At 40.8% G+C, this 16,489-nt stretch overlaps 1 protein-coding gene across 5 annotated transcripts in view; it reads left to right on the top strand.

Moving 5' to 3' along the window:
• MYO1B (myosin IB) overlaps positions 1–16,489 on the top strand; it is a 182,646-nt gene that overhangs the window by 96,902 nt on the left and 69,255 nt on the right. For all 5 annotated transcript variants that reach the window (XM_033400313.2, XM_004276947.3, XM_033400310.2 and 2 more), the window contains exons 5-7: positions 5,940–6,044; positions 10,009–10,055; positions 15,396–15,459. In XM_033400313.2, coding sequence (XP_033256204.1) covers positions 5,940–6,044; positions 10,009–10,055; positions 15,396–15,459 — 216 coding nt within the window. The remainder of the gene's footprint in view (positions 1–5,939; positions 6,045–10,008; positions 10,056–15,395; positions 15,460–16,489) is intronic.

Raw genomic sequence — 16,489 nt, forward strand, 5'->3', positions numbered from 1 at the left:
CAGGCAGAACATGAGGGAACCATCGTAACTGCATTTTTCCAAGGCCATCAGAGTAAACTGTGGGCCTGAGAAGATGGTCCTGATATAAGAAAGCATTATAAATTATTTGATTTCTAATTTTACAGTTACATCAGTTTCTAGGAACTCTGCAGCCATCTGCTAAAAGAGTTACAAAGCCTGCCTTGCTCATTAAGACCCTTGGTTCTGAACCCCAAGTGAGCTTGTACTGCTCTACATCTGTGATAGTTTTCTGACTCGGTCAGTGACAGAGATGAGACTGACTGGCTGTAGCCTAAACATCCATGAGCATTTTCCAATGCTGAGTATCTCCACATGGAAGCAGAATAGCTAAGCAAGCTCGAGGCCAAAATGTCGTGAGCTTTGTTTTGTTTCTTCCTCATGCGAGAGAGGCCTCTCTTGACTCACGTGTTTGACATGAATTATCAGATTTTGTGGCCAACTTTCAGAAGCAAAGCAACTTACATATAGTTGTATTTCAATAAAAACATTGCCGTTCATGATTCCTCTTGGAGCAGAGGCTGCGTTTCTCATTGCAAGACGCATGTTTTTGGTACAGTGATCGGGGCAGTTCCCAGCTGCCTGTCGGGTCAGTTTGGATGTGCTGCAGCTGGGTGGTTTTGCAGCACTGCAGACTCAGGACTGCTAAAAAAGAGTGTTCTTCTGTGTTACAGAGTCCTTGTTTCATTGTATACAAACATGGCTTGCTTGATTTAGGCAGTCATACTCTTTAGGTCACTGGACCACCAGACCTTTGTAAGCATAGTCCCTAGAAAAACTTGGGTGTCTTAACCAAGGAGATAGAGAGGTATAGAAGTAGATAAATATGTCAGTATTTGTGTGTGTATAAATGTATGGCTTTCTCTATGCTATATGACATATATGACATAGTTTATATGATATGTATGTGACCTGTGACATTATTTGTATCTATGAATGCATGCATCGATATTTGTTAACTCCTGGATAAATTTATTAGCTCTGGAAAAAAACCTCAGAATAAGCCTTGCTTGTATTCCTACCTTTTTTTCCTGACACAGTATCTATGTGGAGCCTGCTCGATTCCATGCGTAGGTTTTCATACTTGCCCATGAGATTCCCATCCTTTTGTCCTCATGGTTACAAATGTCTTTCATTGTTTTCCCTTTCTCATTCACTGATTGCTATTTCACAATGTTTTCTTACATAAAGAATATTATAGTATATGAATTTATATGGTTATATGATTACATATTACATAATTATATAATAACATATAGTAGATACTATTCACAACCCAATGCAAGGTACCAGAGTATGCAGAGTTAAATTAGTTATCATTCTTACCTTAACAGGAATTTAAAATTCCCAGAATCATAAACGATCATCTATAACCCCTTTCCATTCTTTATAGAAATGAATTCTGGTCTAGATATTTTGATCTAGAAATGTTTTGTTATAGGCCATTTGTTCATTAGTGCAGGATATCTGATAACGCTAGATGTTCTACTGTTTTCTGGTGAGAAGATATTTTGACTTTGAAGACTTCATATTTTGTTTGTCCAACTCAATGCATTTTAAAATTCAACATTCAAACATATATATGCACATAAATCTACCTATGTAAAGTATCTGTGAGTTAGAGAAAATGATGAACTAAGAATGAGTTCTAAGCAATGCTGTTATGATTTGCCAATTTTAAATGCCAGCATTCTTATATCTAGAATGGCGGTGCTTTTCAGTATTTTGAGTACATGTGAAGAATACACCTTTTTGTCCTACGTAGAATCCTTTTATATTTTTACAGCAAACATGCAAGACGTTGTCACTGAGAGTATGATTACTAGATTAATGCATTCGGTCTACTCAAAAGTATTGCCTTGGAAAATGCTTAAGATTTTATGCTGTGCTTGCCAAGGTCATGTTTAATTGGTTCCTATGATAGTCCACATGATTCAAGAACTAGGCTTTGCAGTATGGAGGAGGATGATAATTTAATTCTTGACTCTCCTCAGAAATACAATATTTTTCATTCATAGAGGTTGTCACATAAAGTTTTGATTTGGATAAATATGTAAACATTTGAATAAAGATGCAAATTTATTTGAACTTTAGCACAGAAGAGCCAAAGGAAATGAAGCAGAAAACCTCATGAGATAACTGTTACTTCCTGTTTGCAGCATGATGAAATATAATGAAAACAGCCCTCTAAACTACATTGGACCTTGCAACTTGTCCGTACAGGTTTACTTATTTTTTCTAAAGTAGTGACTATCTCATGAACTACTTGAGTTAAAGATCAAGTATTATGTCAGGAAAAAAATAATGAGTTGTCTCTTTTAGACAATGAGACTTTGAAGAAAATTACCCTTAATCCCAGCTTCCAAAAATGAATTATTAAAATGAGCGCAGTAATAGAATTCCTGAAGATAGTTAAGAACCTGAGCATAAAATCTTTTTAACAATTTAGAAAGAAGGATCTTCAAAGTATATTTAAAAATGATATTTGAATTACTTAAATAGATTTTAAAGTTAATAAAACTGATTCCTTGTTTCAATTTAAGTTAACCCATCTTTACATCTCAGTAGATATTGTGGGTTTACATACAATTTAACAGCCATGTGATGTAGGTCCAATCCAAATTCCAATAGATCTGCTCCTGGCGCCATTTTTAAATAGATTTGACCCTGAGAGAATTTGATGCCATTTAGTTCAGGCCATTAAAAGGTCTCTGAGAGGTCAAATCAATGCTAGCAGCCACCAAAGTGTTCTCATTCTTGGTTGATCACCCCCCGCTCCGTCTGCTCCCACACACATACACACAAAGCAGTTTGTCCATGGTGTCCACCCTGGGCCAGAACAGGATTTCCAGAGAACTGGGTGTAGCCATGTATCTGAGGTTGGAGGTTTGGCTGCAGTGAGGTTCATAATCACTGGAATAAGCAATATAGGCTGACCTGGACTTTTACTATTTCTTGCCAGTTTACCTAAAAGAAAACTTAGCTTTTCATGTAAAATATGTACATATATATTTGTTTGCCACTGTCTGGAGTTGTTTTGTCTATAAATGCTTCCACTCTTCTAATAGTGTAATGGGTTGGAAGGCTAGAAATTTAAGTCAAGGAAGAATATACAAAATACATGTGAGAGTGTAGGTGGGGATGGGGACCAGAGAATGCTGCTGAGAAAGGATGATGAGAAAGCCTGGAGGTGAGTTGTTTCAGAGGCCAGACTGTAGGGTTGGAATGTGTGGGCGATGCAGGAGAGTTGGCCCACAGTTGGAGACCAGGTAGCACAAGATGTCAGGAATTTGCTGGGAGGGCAGCCTCACCTGACTTTGAAAGCCAGGGAGCCTAGAAACAAAATATCGCAAAGTGACAGAAGAAGAGTTCCAGTGTGAACTGGTGGGTAGAGGGGAATGTAGCACCAAGAAGTGAAATGAAACGTAATAATATATAAACTCTTTGTTCATGACTGAGGCCAGTTCAGCCTGATGGAGCAGCAGAAGTGTGTCCATACAGTTCACCGGCCTTTAAATAGTTAAACCCTGAGAACGTTGGAAAACGTAGCTCAGGAACTTTACGCAATGGAGGATGTGTTAAGGGACTATGCCCTTTGGAGGGAGGGTATTGCAAAGATGAAAAGACTGATGTTTCTCAGCTACAGCCTTTAAAAGGAGACTGCAGAAATCCGCCATCACAGACCACCAGAGAATCTACTTGGACCCATTCTCGTTACCCAGAAAGCAAACTGGAGGGAGATTTAACTCCAACCATTGAAGAAGTACCCAGCATCCCACCACAATCCTCAGCTCCATGAGATCGCCTGCTTCTTCTGCACCATATTTGCTAGCACTCCCCTGAGAACTTTATGGGACCTGCATAGATTCTTGGTGCTCTGTGGCTCCTGTTATTAGGTGATGCTTTGGGGCTGTATATAGGCCCTGAAGCACACGTTGGGCAATGCGCCCAAGGTCGCGTTCCAACTGTTCATTTATTATTTCTTCAGTGGTGGGAAATGGGCTGGAAGTCACCTGCAGGTCTCCCTGTGAGAAAGAGCAGCGTTGAGGTTTGTCCCCTTACACCCATAGGTAGGGTTACTGCCACTCACACCTGGGGAAGGCTTTCCTGCCCTCAGACAGTGGCACCAGAGCAAAGAACTTGCAAGAAAGCAAGATTTGGGAGATTGGTTTTTCTTGCCTTGACTGCCTGGACCTGGGCCCATGTTTTATTCTACTGACATTTAATAGTTGAGTATTTCCCAGATCCTGATTACGGAACATTAGAACTAGGACAGTTGAATGAGAAACAGATTCTATGGCAAATAAGTTTGGGAGATGGTGCATTCTCCATCTTTTTCCAGAGTTCCACAATGCACATGCTCCTTTAAGAAGCCATTTTAAAAGGAAACCTATTTCACTTCATCTAACTTACTGTGGCCCAAAATTCATTTGACTTTAGACTTCATTTCCCCTGAATATCTATTATCATTCCTTGGAACTCAGTATTAAAAGGATCAGGTTCTTGGAAACAGTTGCTAAGAGGAGACATGTACTAATAGGGGAAGGATAAAACCAAATTTGGCCCACCTTACCAGTTTGAGCTAAGAATTCTTCATATGCCTCCGGTGGCCTGCTTCTTTTAGCAGGGAACTTGTTCTATGAGTGAAGCCTATGAAAACAACTAGACAATGCCCTGGAAGGTCTGTATTTCTTGTATTCAAATCCTTAAGATTAGTTGCTTAGTTTTTTAATCAATTTGAAGAGTAATTAATTTAATCTGATTGTAAGCAAACCAACTTTATTTAGAAACTATTTTTGAGGAAGGACAGTTCTTTTAAATTTAAAAAATACATTTGATAAAGACACCCAGGTTATCAAGTTAATTTTGACTTGAATCACCTATGTATAATATAGTAATTATATATAAATGATTGCTTTTTTAAAAAATTTATTTTTTATTGAAGTATGTTTAATTTACAATGTTATGTTAGTTTCAGGTGTACAGCAAAGTGATTCACTTAAATATATATATATATGTGTATATATATATATATATACACACACACACACACACACACACATACACACACACATACATATTCTTTTTCAGATTCTTTCCCATACAGGTTATTACAAAATATTGAGTATAGTTCCCAGTGCTATACAGTAGGTCCTTGTTGTTTATTTTATATATAGTAGTGTGTATCTGTTGCTCCCAAATTTATCCCTCCCGTCCTTTCCCCTTTGGTAACCATAGTTTGTTTTCTATGTGTGTGAGTCTGTTTCTGTTTTGTAAATAAGTTCATTTGTGTCATTTTTTTAAGATTCCACATATAAGTGATATCATATGATATTTGTCTTTGTCTGACTTACTTCGCTTAGTATGATAATCTCTAGGTCCATCCATGTTGCTGCAGATGGCATTATTTCATTCTTTTATAGCTGAGTAGTATTCTGTTATTTGTATATACCACATCTTCTTTGTGCATTCATCTGTCGATGGACACTTAGGTTACTTCCATGTCTTGGCTATTGTAAATAGAGCTGCAGTGAACATGTATCTTTTCGAATTATGGTTTTCTCCGGATATATGCCGAGGAGTGGGATTGCTGGATCATATAGTAGCTCTAGTTTTCGTTTTTTAAGAAACAATTGCTTTAAGAAGATAGTCCTCCTCAGATTTTGTTGGCTATGTTTACTCAGTCAGTTTTTTAGCAACCCAGTGATAACCTTTAAGCACAATTCCTGTTATATCTGAATCAATGACATGTCTGAATAGAAAGCATGAATATTTTTAAAGGTTCCCAAAACATTCTTTGCTCCCAGGAGTGAAGTCATTTGAAAACACTGTTAGTGGGCCTTCTCTCCCAAATCTTTTCCCCTGAAAGTTGAAAAAAAATTTCTGCTTAATTTATTAATATGGCTTGTTTTCACCCACAGAGGCCAGCAAGCTTGTTATGTCCTACGTAGCAGCTGTTTGTGGAAAAGGAGCAGAAGTTAATCAAGTCAAAGAACAGCTTTTACAGTCCAACCCAGTCCTGGAAGGTAGGATTTTCTGTTTACATTGGGTCAGTATGACTGGAACGGTAAATCCAGTTTTCCGGGCACTTCTGGCACCTGGTGTGCTGGGAGGTGGGCTGGGAGGGGGAGAGTCAGGCCCAGACCTGCTGAGCAAAAGGTAGCGGCATCCTAGGAACTCCTGGCTTCACGCACTTGAAGGAGGGAACGCTTTACTCGTGTAAAAGGAGCTCTCCCACTTGCAATCATTTTTCTCCCTTTTAATTTTTATTTGAATTACTTTCATTTTGCTTAATAATAATCAGCTGATATTTGTATTTGACTTGACAGCTGGGAGAAACTTGGTGGAAGAGAGCAATGTGAGGGCAGTGCTATTTTATCATTCAGGATAACACCCATGGCTGGTGATTTCTGTTGTCAGGGAAACCAAGGCTATGCCAGAGAAATATTTAAGGACCAGTTTTCTCAGGGTTACAAAAAGCCTACACCTGACTTTAGAGCTCAGATGCTGTGGTTGGCCATCTGTGTCTGTTAGTCAGCTTGGGCTGCCATAACACAGTACCATAGATTGGGTGGCTTAAACAACAGAAATCTATATTCTCACACTTCTGGGGGCTCAGAAGTCTAAGCTCACCTGCTGGCAAGGTAGGTCTTCTTCTGAAGCCTCGGCTTGTAGGCAGCTGCCATCTTGCTATGTGCTCACATGACCTCTTCTTTGTGTGTGTATATGGGAGGGGGAGGGGGGATGATGGGCAGGTGGGCGCTGGCTCCTGGCCTCATCTAATTACCTACCTCCCAGAGGCCCCATCTCCAAATACCATTACATTGGGGGGTTAGAGCTTCAAAATATGAATTGGGGGGTGGGGTCGGGTAGGGACACAAACATTTAGTCCATAATACCATCAGAAAACAAAGCCAGAGAGAAGTCCCCTTCTGCCATGGAGGTTGGCGTAAACCATCAGTATAAACCATCCTTATGTTGGAAACAGTAACTCAAAGCCTCTTCCTATTGCTGGAAAGCCCTTTGCCTTGCTTTATATTGTAAGCATACCAGTGTTGTCATTTAACACAGTTGTTGGGGTAGAGTAGTTTTCTCAACCTTGGTGCTGTTGACATTTTGGACTGGATAAGTCTTTGCTGTGGGGTGCTGTCCTGTGAAGTGTAGGATGTTTAGCAGTATCCCTGGCCTCTAACCACTGGGTGCCAATAGCACCCCTGCCTCTAGTTGTTACCATTGAAAATGTCTTCAGACAATGCCAGATGTCCCCTGAGGGGATCAAGACCACCTTGATCAGAATCTCTGGTCTAGAAGAGTAGTTTGGTTCAGCCCTTTGTTCGAAGTCATGGAAGGTCAAGATTTAACATGGATTAAAGCAGAACTGCTCTGTGGGGGGAGACCTGCCCCCCCCCCCCGCCCCAGTATGGAGGAACAGAACTCTGCCCATTGTCTTTGTTGCTCAGGCTAGTCCCTCCTTCCACTTTATTACAAGGAGGCACCATGCATCTTTATCCTGCAGACAGTGAAATAAAACTCATGAGAATACTTTGCTTGTGAGAAGCAAAGGCCAGAACACCTGTCACATTGTTATTGATCTTTCTTCCCCTTCAGGACCTTAACAAATAAAGAAGCTATTGTAGAAAGTGTTTTATCTTTATCTTATTATTCCAGTCTTTTACTTTTTGCTTGCTGTCTTTTGCTTTTAGTTAGGATGCTATACATGTGTTATATTTCTATAGATGCTTATTTTAAGAATGCTGTGATCTAAAGGAGAAACACTGTGGAATGCTATAGCTTGCATCTGTGATTAGAATCTGGCCCTTTATTCAATGGTATTTGAAACTAGGCCCCAGTGCAGGAACTGGAAGAAATGTCTACTGTGGGCATGTATTATCTTTTGTGGGAATGCTTTACTTTTTAACTGGAGCTGCTACTGTAAATGAACATTTAGAACAATGAACTTAAAAAAAACAATTGAGGAATGTGTCTCAAGTGTTCTATAATGGAACACTTGTTTTTGATTCTGTGGCTCACAGTAAAAGACTTTAGTGTTTAGAGCTGTGTTTAGTAATGTGCAACTCAGATTTGTTTGATGAAAAGATGGTTTATGGCTTGCAAATGGCACCCTGAATAAAGTTTTTTTGAAGCAATTCCTTCACTTGCCCTTGACCTTCAAGCCACAATAAACTCTCCTTTATGTGTCAGCGTCTCGTGCTGGACTTTGGGGCTGTGCAAATTAGTTAATTTGGCATCCCTGCTTGTTGACACCCACCACAAAGATCTAGCCTGTGAAAACACGAAAAATGTCATGGTCTTCATGATGACTAGGTCAACACTCACCCTTATCAAGGTTGCATTTATTAAAATTCTTTAGCTGGTGGTGGACGTAGGATAAGGATGTGAACCTCTTCAGCATCCTTTTTTGAGTGTTTCCCATGTGCAGGTTTCCTTACTTAATATAACATCTCAGCTTATTTTCTGTTAAAGAGAGAATTTGGTGTCAGGGACCTACGAAACCATACCCATTCCAAGTGGAATCTCTGAATCAAAGAACTTGCCCTGTGTTGACTTTAAATTTTGTCTTAACTAGCAGGAGCCAACTATTTTGTTTTTTTTTTTACAATCAAAAACATAAAAATACTAGCTAACGTGAAATATAACACAGCAGGTTTGGCTACTGAATACCCGCAGTGAGCGTTACACATCTGGATCAGGTGATTGCTTTCAAAACTTGGACCAGCTTTTAGCCATTGTTAATCATGTGAGCTCTTGTTAGGCTAATCTTAATTTAATGAAGTTGTGGTGGCTTCCAGGGATTTGATGCCCGACCTCTTAATTTAAAGATTCATTTCTGTTTGCCGCATCATCGTGCATCACTCTGTAGTCCTTGCTGGCGGCCGTGTGGCCCACGGATCCCAGTAACAGCCTCGGGGTGGGGTGGGAGGGTATTGGTAGAGAAGCAGAATTTCATGCCCATCCCTTGACTCATTGAACCAAAGTGTGCACTTGACCAAGATCCTCAGGTGATTGGTTTACACGTTAAAGTTTGAGGTGCACTGCTAGGCTTCAGAGCATCAAGCAGGGATCCCCTCTCCTTATACGACTTACATTTATTCCACTTACATCCTCTACTACCAAGGCCCAGATTAATTTGCTCCTCTCTTGTGCACAAGCTTGATGAAGCAGTCATTTTACCTCATGACACTGAAATACCTTTGTCAAACAGGAGCATTCTGTGCCTGGGGCAATGTCGTCCTGTGGTTCTTAGGTGCTCTCGTTTGAAAGGGCGGCCTGTGGGAGATTCTAGCTCCTCGAAGCAGCTAAGATTGGGACAAACTTGGATTTTTGCATTGTGGGCTGATTTTTTTTTCTTTTCTGGAAAGTTTCACTTAGGTCTGATGGACATAAACTCATGAAACTATATGGTATTTTTAGCCTATTGGAAATGATGTTAGTTTCCAAGTCTCTTACTCTTTCTGTATTTCAGTTATATATTTAATCACGTTTAAATACCTTTTATTTCGAACTTAAACAATTTAAAGTTTCTCATGCCTTTTTCCACCTGAAAACCTCATCAACTGAGTTTCATAAAACCTTTGTTAATGTTAAGTAGTCATCTCTAAAATAACCTTATTCATTGTTAATAACGGTAGAAGAGCACAGAAGCCCTGCTTGCTCGCCATTCAGCTGACTACTATCAAAACAGTTAAAATGTGTTGAATTAGACAGGATTAAGTTTACAGTAGTACTTGAAAAAAATTCTGTGAATCATAGGCATGAGTCTTTCTGTGAACTTCTAAGAAGACATGGAAGCTTTAGCAGCTTATTAAGACTCGTGTTAAGTAGTTTCTATGGAAATTTTCTGGACAGAAATGTCATTGCTACAAGTTGCATTTCTAGGATTTATGGATGTCAGATATTACATTTGTTTTATTTTTTGGCTTGAAATTAGTTTTCTGTCACTTGACCACACATCTGTTTCTTTCCTACTAGCATTTGGAAATGCCAAGACTGTAAGGAATGACAACTCCTCTAGATTTGTAAGTATTTGTATAAGCATAAGTGTTAACACTAACATTTACCTCATGTGTGTTTAAACAACCAGTAGATGTTTAATATTTCTTAATACACACAATTAAAAAATAAGAAACACCATATTGAGACGTAGGCTAAAAGTTCTATAAGGACTATTTTTCTGCTTTCTGGAATTTTCCTTTTTAATTCTTCTTGGAGTGACACGCTATCTTTTTTTCATGTTTTCTTGTCATCTGTCATAAAATTCCATGAGCAATTTCAGTGAGGCTGTTTAGAGTAACTCTTTACTAATGTGAGTTTTGATATTTAGAAGTCAATTAAGACTCAGAAATTCCATAGAAAGAAGGGTAAACTAGGTGTCAAGTTTGTATACGCTACAGCTCTTGTCTGTTCTTCAGTGGGACCAGAAAGGATGGAGGTGTATTCTAAAACTTTATAGAGGTAAAATCAATAAGTCTGGCTGCTAATGGGGGGTGTGGGGAGGACTGAATAGTAAAAACTGAAGCTAATTGATGTTTTGAGTCGGGCTGAGTTGGAAAATGCTAATTTCCATAGTGGAAACCTTTCCAGCCTCATCTCCCACCTCTGCAGTGTACACTCTGGCATATCAGCCCCTGGGTCTCCCCAGCTGTGCTGCCTTCTTTCCTGCCTCTGGTCTTGACAGGAACACACACTGCCTGGAGGCAGCTGGGGGAAATATGGTGAGTGTGATGGTGGCATTTTGAAATTGATGGCTTTTTTTCTATAGTTGAGCCAGTTTTATAAATTTCATAATAAAAGATCATTTACTTTATAAGCTGTCTTCTCATATACATTACTTGGGACCATTATTGATGATCGTCTGTGCCTCGCTGCCAGACACCCTTCCTGCATCCCCACACCTCCACTCCCCAGCTTCTTTTAGCCCCCTTTTTGCTTTTTTCTCATTGGCGTTATCCTGTGCTTAAGGCATGCAAATGACCTCAGGTGGAGATCGTTTTGATAGATTGGAAAGTGGAAGGCTAAGGTTCCTAATTCCAAGGCAGTGAATTTTTTCCATTGGATTAGCCCCTTAAGTTGTTAAAACTGATGTGAGCCATGCCTTTTCCTGTTGTGGTAACATGACTAATCTCATTACATAAATAGAATTAGATGCAAAGTGTGGGCAGATAGAAGTAATTCCAATAGATCAAGCTTCTTTATAGGATAGAGATTTTATTTTTGCTCTTGGCAAATCTCATACACACACGCTTTAAAAAAAATACTTGCAAATATATTTAGTCTGTAGGCCGTAAAAATACAGAAAACCGTATTGCTTAAAGAGTCACTGCTACTTAGAGACATCGGAAAATCTAGCGAAAGGCTTGGCAGGTGTTTTGGCTTGTTAAGTAACTTCAGAGAAATCCTATCATAACACGGGTATTAGGATATGAGATTAATACTTGATTATAGGCTAAATCATGTCATGCCCAGTTTTTAGTAATTTCTCTGCTTTGTGGGTGCGACTTTGACCAGTAGTATACTCGAGTCTATGTTATAATATTATAGTAGGACTCTACTATATTTAAAATGACTACTGTATATATAACAGAGGTTTATGACTCCAGGGAAATTACATTTCCTTCAACTGTGTTTGACAGGTTAACTCCGAATAAATTTTTTGATCTCTTTGCTGAGAAACCTGGGAGACCCTGCACCTCATTGTAGCTGACAGTGTGGACCACTGTTCCCATGGAGGTGCCTCACCGTGACCCTCACCCCAGCACTTTAACTTGGCATATTGAGCTTCTAGTAAGAGAGACTCATGGCTTTGGGGAAAAAAGAAAAAACAGTTTAAGGCTTCGAAAATCACTGTTCTCGACTAAGGACTTTGGAGGGGGATTTTGTTGAGCATCTGCGGTGTGCCAGGAGCTGAGTGGGGCACTGGAGAGTGTGGGAGAGAGCGCTCTAGGGTCTGGAAAATCTCATTACCACTCCTCTCATTCAGTAAGAATAGAAACACACACACAATTCATTCATTTGTTTGAAACCTCTGGGTTTTCTTTTAAACATAGTTAAACTTAGGTCTCCCTGCGTATCCTCTTGCAGCCTGCAGTCTTTTCCCCACCAGTAGCCAGAGTGATCTTTACATGCTGCCGTCCCCTGCCGGCTGACAGCCTCTGTGGTCCCCTTGCACCTAAAATATAGCCCCGGCTCCCCCAAGCCTCCCCACGCAAGGTGGGCCGGCCCAGCCTTCCCCGGCTCCCTGGGCCTCAGTCACACAGGCCTTTGTGCCCGGCAGGTGTGCCAGGTGCTTCCTGGACTTGGGCCTTTGCTGTTGCCGGTCCTTCTACACCATGCATTCTGTCCCCAGATCTTTGTATGGCTGGCGTCTCGTATCATTTAGGTCTTATCTCAGATGTCACTTCCATGATGCCGTCTGGAGACTCTGTGACTTCATCCCATTTTCATTTTTTTAGGCATTCAGCAATCTCTGGAGTTATGTGCTCCCTTCCCCTGTTTACATCATCATTGGCCCTGGAGAGTAGGTGCGGAGGAAGCGAGCACCTCGGCCTCTTGTTCACTGATGTGGCCCCAGGAGCTAGAGCAGGGCCGGTGCCATAGTGGACACTCAGAAAACATCGATTTATTGATGAATGAATACCTTTTTTTTTTTTTTGCGGTACGCGGGCCTCTCACTGTTGTGGCCTCTCCCGTTGCGGAGCACAGGCTCCGGACGCGCAGGCTCAGCGGCCATGGCTCACGGGCCCAGCCGCTCCGCGGCATGTGGGATCTTCCCGGACCGGGGCACGAACCCGTGTCCCCTGCATCGGCAGGCGGACTCCCAACCACTGCGCCACCGGGGAAGCCCTGAATACCTATTTTTAAGAAGCTTATAAACTAGTCAGGAAAAATGGACATGGCTGAAAATAATTATAACACAACACATAAACTAGTAAGTTCCCCATGAAAAGTATAGATGAAGTGTTATGGAAGCTCAGAATAGAGAAGCTGGAGGAGTCCGGGGCAGGGGACAGTCCTGAGTGGGTCCACAAGATTTAAAGAAGCCAAAATGGGGTGGCAGGCAGCAGGAGGTGGCAGTCCAGCCTGAGAAACTGAGGAGAGAAACCAGTGTGGACCTTCATTTGCCAGAGTTAATGGCCAGACCAGGGAGTCTGTGAACGGAGCCATGGGCCAGAGGGCTGGAAAGGTGGGTCCGGGCCCCAGCTGGAGGGCCTGGAGTAGCAGGGTCAGGGTCTCAGACTTTATTTTGTAGGTGGTGGGAAGCCGCTGGTTATTTGTGAGTAGTCTAGTGCCAGGACCAGAACCAAGCGTTTGGGGAGTCATCAGTGTGGGCATCAGCTGAGTTTTCCGTGTCGTGCAGGAGTTTAGCCCTGGTCAGCTTCCTTTTCCTTTCTCCACAGTGTTTGCTCTACTCTCTTCAAACCTTCTATCCTTTACTCTCAGCTGATGCTATTATGCCTGCTTCACAGAAATCATCCTCTTCCAAGCTCTCCAACCAAATTAGCCCCGCTCCTTGGCACCTCCCCGTCTCCATATCAGTATACACGCTCCTTTCTCACACTTATCTCTCTGCATCTGTACTCTAGATCTGTTGCCTCCTTTGCCCAGGGACCACCTGCCACCAAAATCATCCCCTCTCATACGGTCATCCTCTGACTCTCTTGTGAAGTTACTCTTTCTCCCTTCTTCATGTCTGCTTTGCCTCCAGTGTCCCCTCGCATCCTAGAGAGTGTCGCTATCCACTCAGTTGCCTGGGCCACATTCCTGGACTTTTAAATTCTTGAACACCCTCCTTTCATACCTTCTCCATCCAACCATGACCAGTCATCGTGACTCTCTGGGTAGCTCTCAACTCTGTTTACTTTCCTCTTTTGCTATTCTGGCGTAAAGCCACCAGTGTTTCTCCCCTAATTGCTGCCACCTCTGTCAGCTACATCTGATAGGTCCTTTCCAGTCCATTCCACACTAGCCAGAGTGGTCTTGTAAAGAGGCAAGTCTGATCATGGTGTCCTTGTTGAGGAACGTTTAATGACACAACTTGGCTGTCAGGAGAAAATGTCGGTGTCATGATGTGCTCTGACTTCCCCCACCATCCTCACGGATGCCACTGCTTATGCCTGCTCCTTCCTGATCCCTTGCCTCCTTGCCTGCCTGACTTCTCCTGCTACTTCGCCTTTAAGCTCAGGCAGATCTCCTCCTCCCCCTCTGTCCCCTGTTCTTTGCGCATGGCACCATGATCCCACTGTAGGATGTATCCCTGTACATGGTTATGTCCCATTTATGTTTCATTTCCCCCCCAGACTGTAAATTCCTTGAGGGCAGGAGTGATGCCTTGCTTTCCCTTGTGCCTACGTTAGTGTCCAGGAAATGCTTGATAAACATTTGCTTAATGAGCAAGTGAAGACTTACAAAGGCCAGATGACCAGTGACAATGAAGAAGGAGAAGGTGGGGGAGCATGCACGAGCTAATAAAAAAATCACAGATTACATTGTTGATTGTGTACCATGTGATCATGTTTCTCCTCCCTTACCATTATTTTGAAAATAGAATTAAAGTAATTCTCTGGGAGAATTATTTACAAACCATCGATCTGACTAAGGTAGAACATGAAACAAAACCAAAGACTATTTATTAGATCAACACACCCTTTTCCAAACAAAAAACAGCTCTCAGGGTTATTCTGATATATTTGTTAATCTTTAACCAGACAATCCAGACCCATTCTCTAAAAATCACAGTGTAAGACTCCATGTGTGTTTCTGTGTGTTTAAGGTACCATCTATAAGGTGTAATATGAACATGGGTTATATATTTCTGTATAATCTAGATTAAAAGCCAAAGAAAGTAATAATGATGAGCCTTTGATTCTGAGTTGGTCACACCACATAATCATGCATTTGATTTGAGTAGATATAAAAACAGAACTTGAAGTCTTCCATTTTATCCACTGTCCAGTGTGTTTGGAATGTCTAGCCATGGCTTACAACATACTTTGCCTATAAAAATGAAATAATTTATATTGCCAGCTAGTGCCTATTCAAGGAATACTAATTTTCCCGGTTTTTATTCTTGAATTGAATACACACGTCCTTGAGAAATTTGAAACTTATCCAAAAGTCTTATGATGGCTGAGAAGATCTGTTCTTAAATTAGCAACGAGATATGCTCACTTTGAGCTAATGGGGTATTTAGTATGAATTATTTTTGGAGGCACATTGTTTTGCATCATGGTTACGTAAACTGTGTCTTTCTTAATTACATTTAAACAAATGCATAAAGGGCTTATCATGCTATGCTTTAAGATACACTGACTGAATATTTTGAGGTGAACTTGAAAACTCACCAAGTCTTTCTTTGGCAGGGCAAATATATGGATATTGAATTCGATTTTAAAGGCGATCCCCTGGGAGGAGTGATAAGTAACTGTGAGTATTTTAAAGAAGTTCAGAATAGTAAAACATATATTTATAACAGAATATTTTAGGTACTTGGGTCTTTAAGAGATAGGTTTAAGAATACATTTCCTTTTCTTATCCTTAAATTTTTAACCTATGCATTTCAGATTGTTTTATAATATTTAATTTCTAAATCTTTTTAAAAGATCACTTAAAGTCTTTGCCTTTGAAAAACTTTGTAGAAGTCTGCTAAAGAAATAAATATTAGCCCAACTGTATTTTATATCCTATAGGTCTTCAAGCCAATCCAGTAATAAAAAAGATTCTCCAACCGTTATTTTCTTTAACAAAATTACTCTGTGGTTAAAAACAAAATATAAATAATAATTGATTTTAATTGAATGACTTTTGGGGTAACAGTTACCCGATAAAATGAGAAAAACCTGTACTTCAAATTTTACTGTGAGAATTTTGTCTTCAGTGTGTTTAAAAAATTGAAATGTCGTACACCTGTTAGGTAGAGACAGATTTATTAGCTTTCTTTAGTCATGATTTGTGACTGTAGAAGTGAAATGTTCTCCGGCAAAGGTGAAAAAATGAACAAAATCAGGTGAGTCTACTTAACAGCCCCAGGTCCAGAGTTTTCTCAGGTGGGCACAGTGGTCAGTATCTGTTGTAGATAAGGCCCCTTCATCCATGCTTGGGGGCTTCAGTGCGTGTGGCACCGCCCTGATGTCTCTGCTCCTGTTGATTCTGTAGCTGATGCGTTTGGCAAGGATACGATGACCACTCAGGGTTAGTGCACCTCCAGGGGAAGCTGCAGCCTGGTTATCCTCTTGTTTTTTTTTGAGGGCCACACTGCTGACGCGCCCCACACACACACCGCTTCCCCTGGCCTTTTCACCACCCTAAGATGCTGTTCGGATTGTTGGAATGAAAAAAATCTAAGTTTGTACTAGATTAAAAAATAACAATTGGCTCAGGTATCCAAAGCACTGCTTTTTGCTATAGCAGTGGCATTCTTTCTCCAAATGAAATTTTATTCCAAGTATGAAACAGA

The sequence above is a fragment of the Orcinus orca genome, chromosome 7 (genome assembly GCF_937001465.1).
Source record: "Orcinus orca chromosome 7, mOrcOrc1.1, whole genome shotgun sequence".
Classification (NCBI taxonomy): Eukaryota; Metazoa; Chordata; class Mammalia; order Artiodactyla; family Delphinidae; genus Orcinus; species Orcinus orca.